Genomic DNA, 6,000 nt, shown 5'->3' on the forward strand with positions numbered 1-6,000 from the left:
TGCTTAAATAATCCTTTGCTTGGACATTCCGTTCTGGTGGGAAAAAGATGCAAGTTGCAAGGTGTACAATGATTACTTGAAGCTCAGAACCAAGACATACTTCTACACTTAGCAGAACAGGTTCTATGTCTTGCCATAAAATCAAAACTTTATTTTTGATGTGATATGGGACCATTTTTGCAAAGATGTTTAAAGAACTGTATAACACATGTGTTCAACAATAGAGAGGATCCATTTAATCATGGAAAATATATGCCTTCATATGATTCTTCTGAGTTATCAGAGTTATCACAGTTCCATATTTACTACTAAAGGGCCATTTATGAACAGACTATTTTCAGGGTGTATGGCACATCAGCATTCAGAACACTGGTAGAACACCAATGAAAATAACTGAAGATTATATTAAAGCTAATTATTTCTGTAGTAAATGAAGAAAAAGCAAGTAGTCCTTCTCCTCTGGTGATTTGTGCAGTAGTATCACACTGTCTCAATTATTGTTCCATTTGTTTTTATTTCTTTAATGTCATCACAGTTTTATTGTCCAGTCACAGATTTTCCACAGTTTTTATTCATTTTGAGCAATCCGGTAAATGAAGGCATTAAGGAAAAAGTAGCTGGCTTTAAAAATAATACAGGCTATTTTTAACTCAAATCAAAGGCTTACTAGTGTGTTTCAGTATTTTGCAATACGTAGCATAATCATAACATGGTATTATATCCACATTATTTAGCCCTACAACAAACAAGAAAAACAATACCTGGCTTTAAAAGTTACCTAATCCATCTTACACAATGGCCATCATTGTCTCACTAATACATAGAGGTGGCTATTGTAGGTTAACAGAGTTCACAACATACAACTATTCTCTTTTCAAAGGGTCAACAGTGGCCAAACATTGATGTTCTGTGGTTAAATGGCTACAATCAGGCTTATAAACACACCACAGCACCCCCTCTCGATACCTCTACACACACACGCACACACACACACACACACACCACAGACATCATTTCCTTTAAAGCAGTTTTATTAGTCAGAGCAGCCCACACAAAAGCACAGCTGAGAGTGTTACATACTGCCAGTGATTAGCCTGATTTCATCTAAGAGAGCTGCACTGCACTGGACTGACTGCTATGATCAGACATCGAATGGAGGCTATTTAGAAACACTAAATCCACCACCCTGTTGAAGAAAGATCAAAATTTGTCAGTTTTATAACATAGAAATGCTCCAAAATTACTTTGAATATAATCTTTTTGCATTGAAAGTTAAGATTTTCTTTTCCTTCTCCTGTAAATATATTATTTTGGGAATACACGTTTTTCATTGGACAACATTAGACGATATACATTGGGCCATCCACATGAAGTTACCAGATTAATGTCAAAGTAATCTTACGTTTTGTACATGAAATCACATATATTTTGTCATCTAACCATAAGAACACAGAGAACAAGGGTTCTCCCATGTCTTTTACTGTAATCGCTGTAATGCCAAAATGCCATATTCCTAATTGGTGTTTTATTATTTCTACAACCTTTGCACCAGCTGTTCTTTACATCGTATGATCATTTCTTGTCGATAATTTTGAAATATTCCACTATTACTTTCATGGTGCAATAAAGTACATGGAATTGAAGTGTGTTTACCTTCTCAGTTAGAATCACCATTTCATAGATTGCATTTTTGTAAAGTAAACTGCAGTCGCAATATCTAATAAAGTAACTGCTGTAGGATACTGCAGTGTGGTTAAATTGTGAAACCCTGGATAAGATTTATGTGTCTTCCAATGCTCACACACACACACACACACACACACACACAAATAAACAGTCACTCATCATCAGTCAACCGTTGTCCATATCACAATACTGACCCCAACACCTTTGTGTGATTTTCCTTGTCTGAAACCTGGCCTAATCTTTTGGAGTTGGATCAGAGTCTCATCACCTGGGTTGGAGTTATTTCCCCAGCTTAGTTAACGGCTATGGGCCTGTCATGGCACTGTGTGTATGTGTGTGTGTGTGTATTAGAGGTTGGGAGACTCTAGCCATCCATTAGCCACAGATCAGCCCTGAGGGAACAGCTAATCGATGAGCCTGTCGTCCACTCGGGCCTCATCAGGCTTCTTCAGACGGTTCGGCTCGTGCCGATGAGCCTGACCACTGCTGCCCAGAGGCTCCCTAGGGACAGACACAGGGACCCTGGGCCCAGGTCCCATACCAGAGAGACATCACCGATGTGGGTCACTGTCCTTGCTAGAGAGGACAGAGAGTTTTCTGAAGCCAAATTGGGCTGGACACTGCTCTGGGACTGCACTTGTGCAGAAGGGATCAGTGTGCTGTGGGCTGTGGGCACCAAATGATTGTCTTTTTTCCTACAAATAGATCAGTGTGTCTCAGTGCCAGTCTAATGGTGCTTCTAGTGGTCACTGAAAAGTTGCAAACACAGCTCCTAATGGTCACTAAAAGGTCTGTGGCACCAAATAAAAATAGTGTTTTGGTAAAAACAGTTAACGTACCTTAATGAAAACATGAAAGGTTTCATTAGTTCAGATATCATAAAATATGAATACAATATAGTTACCCTGATATATCCTGTATATTCTATTGTGTTCTACTCCATTCTCTCTAGTTGTCTTATATTCTGTCAAGCTCTGTTGTATTTTCTACATCCCTCATTCGGCGACTGCCTGTTATTTTGTCGAGGAGATGTTACTACTATAGTTAACACAGCCCTTCCAGGCAAATCGCAGACGTAGCCATACATCATTAAGTGTGCTGCCTTGGAAGCTATCTTTTCTTCAACTAGATGGGTCTCAATAGACATATTCATCATGACTGTCAGACCTGAGGGGGGCATGGAGTAGGAGGTAGGGAAGAGAAGGAAGGAAAGTGAAAGGTAGGAAGAAAGAAGTAAAAGGAAAGAAAGGAGGACAAAAGCAGGAAAGAATTCCATCAGTCTACACTATCAGAACACAAACTCCAAATCAAGGCAGTTGTAGACTTGTTTTTTTTTGTTTTTTTTTTTGCAAAAGTGAAACTACTGAAAAGCAATTGGAGTTGTTGAAGCCAGGCAGAAAAGCATTATTGAGGGGGAGGGATGGCACCACATAAAGCTGAGGGTAATGCCGGTGCTCTGAACATGTGGTGATCCGTAATGACTGCAAGAGCTGCAAGACGGAGGGCAGCACAAGGGCATTTATTACTGCTACCTCTGATGGGCTGCCTGCAATATCCTCGTCATAATTGGCGCACAGATGTCACAAGCGCTGTTGACATTTCGCCAAGCAGAAACAATTTGGCGCTATGAAACAGGGCGGTGACGAGACTAAGAGGCAGCAGAAAACACAGGCTTTAAATAAACACACAAGGATCCTATTAGCAGAGACACAGAGAGAGAGAAAGGGCTGGAGGTACGAGGAGGAGGAGGAGAAGGCCCGAATGTCAAAGAAGACAGACACTAATGGAATCCCAGGGAGAATGTGTCATTTAAACAGGACGTTTTTATTGGAGCCAATGACACCATTACATTAAGCACACCTCTGCTTTGTGTTAATCACAGTGTCAACAAGCGAGATTAATGGATATTACTTGTTGATACTTGATCCTCCCTAATGGCTGCGGCTGCCGCCTGACATCGTCACCTGTGACTAATAGAAACTTTTCAAAAGTTTCACCGGCAAAGAGAGCAGGATTAGACATGGTTTATTCAAGGCCGTCTCTGTCGCTTATTAGGTGCTAGAAATACGGAAAGGTTAACATATCTTCGTTCAGTTGATCTTTCTCTCCCCTGAAAACAATGCAGTGTGGTCAACAGAACATGCTTAAGCGCTCTTAATTGGAGGCAAATGGGCACGCAGGGGGATTGAAGCCTGCTTGCGTTGTTTGTGCTCCCGTTACTGCCTCAAGCAGAGAATGAACTAGTCTTTTAATCTTCTAGTAAAAGTGGTGATGGGGGAGTCTCAGGTACACAGACAAATTGAGAGACAGAGAGAGTGAGAGAGAGACAGAGAGAGAGCGAGAGAGAAAGGAGAGGAAAGAGAAACTCGGGTAAACAGAAGTGCACACTTGTAGTCCGACCTTGTCGAACTCTCGCTGTGAGCAAGATAAGCGGCCCTCAGGACAACTCGACATCGAGGAGCTCTCTCTCTCTCTCTCTCTCTCTCTCTCTCTCTCTCTATCTCTCTCTCTCTTTCTCTCTTTCTCTGTGTGTGTGTGTGTGTTTTTACTCTACCCCTCGCTCTCTCACTTATCATTATCCTTCTCACACTCTCTCACTTACTGCTCTCTCTCTCTCTCTCTCTCTCTCTCTCTCTCTCTTTCTCGTGTTCTTGCTCTCTTCTTCTCCCCCTCTCTCCTGACCAACACACTCTCCTCTCTGAAAGGTCAAGTGAGACAGTGGCCCGTTGGGCAGGCTGCAACTGTGTTCCATCTTTGCAGTTTATTTATGTAGGTAGCAGCTGCAAATACAGGAGCAGCTTCATGCTACCGATGCACTCCAGAGATACCACACCATACACCGTCTTTCCTCAGGTCAAGTCCTCCTTACACTAATAGCGTGGGGGTGTGTTAGCGCTCATGGCCGTGTCTCATAGTAGTGAGGAAGACTCGTTCACTACACTGAGGGAAGCCCTCAACCGATGGCTAATGATGAGCCCATCTGTGACTCTCTCACATTTAATTAACACCCCCCCATCTCTCTCTCCCTTCTCTTGTCATTTCTCAGGTTTTGCGTCGGAGACAAATTCTTCCTGAAGAACAACATGATCCTGTGTCAGACGGACTATGAGGAAGGCCTGATGAAGGAAGGCTACGCCCCGCAGGTCCGCTGACCCCCGCGCAACCCAGTTCACCTATGGGGAAGGAGAGAGAGCTGAGAGAGGACTTGAAAGGACATGCAATCAAAACACCAAAAGCACTAGCATCCTCTCCAGCCCCTGTCCTTGATAATGTACATAAGATAGCCCAGTTACAGGGCACTGCTGTACAGAATAGCCATAGAGACTTTTTGTGAGTGGGAAAGGCAGGGTGTGCGTAAGCCCTGCCCACCAGGAGCAAAACATAACAGTGGTCATGGACGTTGCTGTGGTTCCTTATGAAAATGACCCTGACTCCACCCCACCCCACCCCCCCCACTCCACACGGCCTCATGGAGACAGTTGACCCCTTGGCCTGGCACCTCAGCTACAACCACGCACTACTCTCTCAGACATGCGCACACCAACACATACATCCAAGCCTGCGAAACGCAGCAACTCACCAAGACCCCTCTCCAAATCACAGTGACCCCCATTTCAGTCCCTTCACAGGCCGTGGACCACAGAGGAGGGGAAAAAATGAGAAAACAATCAAGGAATTGATTGGTGAAAAAGCAGGAGTATAGTATGGCTGTGAGAGAGGGAGCTGTGTCAACATAAGATCTCAGGTTGAGTGGGTTTCCTTATTTCTCTTTTCTATTACTTTTCTTCTCTTTTCCCTTTGTGAGAAAAAAAGCGATAGGCAGTCATCCTTAGCCTCGTCCAGCTGAGCGCTGTTCAGCTCTCCCTTTGACTTTCTCCCCATTGACTCTTTCTTATGGATTCAGATGATCTGCCTGGGATGACTACACTCAGTGATGTAATTGCATTAGTAAGAATATACCATGTTCTGGGGGCGGAGGGGGGAGGGTGGTAATAATAATTAAGAAAAAAAATAATAATAATAAGCCTGCCTGCTTTGTATTTTAAAAATCTCTGCAGAATACATGGTGGCAGTCTGATGAGGGGGAACATACACTACAAAAGTGTCAGGACATTGGGTGGGATCTGGCACAAAGCGAGTTTGTGAGGTAGGGTGGGGTGGGGAGGAAATGGGTCTGATTCACTTCTTTTATACACTGTGTTTATTTGATTGTTTTGTTTGGTTTTGTTTATTTGATTCTTTTTGTCTTTGTGCATCGTACTGAGGCTTTGTCCTTGGCATGTTTATACTTGAATTGGATCACTGTCCAGTTGC

At 43.1% G+C, this 6,000-nt stretch overlaps 1 protein-coding gene across 3 annotated transcripts in view; it reads left to right on the top strand.

Annotated features, from left to right (window-relative positions):
- Positions 1-5,641, top strand: part of lmo3 (LIM domain only 3) — a 47,633-nt gene extending 41,992 nt beyond the window's left edge. For all 3 annotated transcript variants that reach the window (XM_066669556.1, XM_066669555.1, XM_066669554.1), the window contains exon 4: positions 4,733-5,641. In XM_066669556.1, coding sequence (XP_066525653.1) covers positions 4,733-4,838 — 106 coding nt within the window. In that variant the 3' untranslated portion in view covers positions 4,839-5,641. The remainder of the gene's footprint in view (positions 1-4,732) is intronic.
- The last annotated feature ends 359 nt before the right edge of the window (positions 5,642-6,000 follow it).

Source organism: Hoplias malabaricus, chromosome 4 (assembly GCF_029633855.1).
Source record: "Hoplias malabaricus isolate fHopMal1 chromosome 4, fHopMal1.hap1, whole genome shotgun sequence".
In the NCBI taxonomy this organism is placed as follows: domain Eukaryota; kingdom Metazoa; phylum Chordata; class Actinopteri; order Characiformes; family Erythrinidae; genus Hoplias; species Hoplias malabaricus.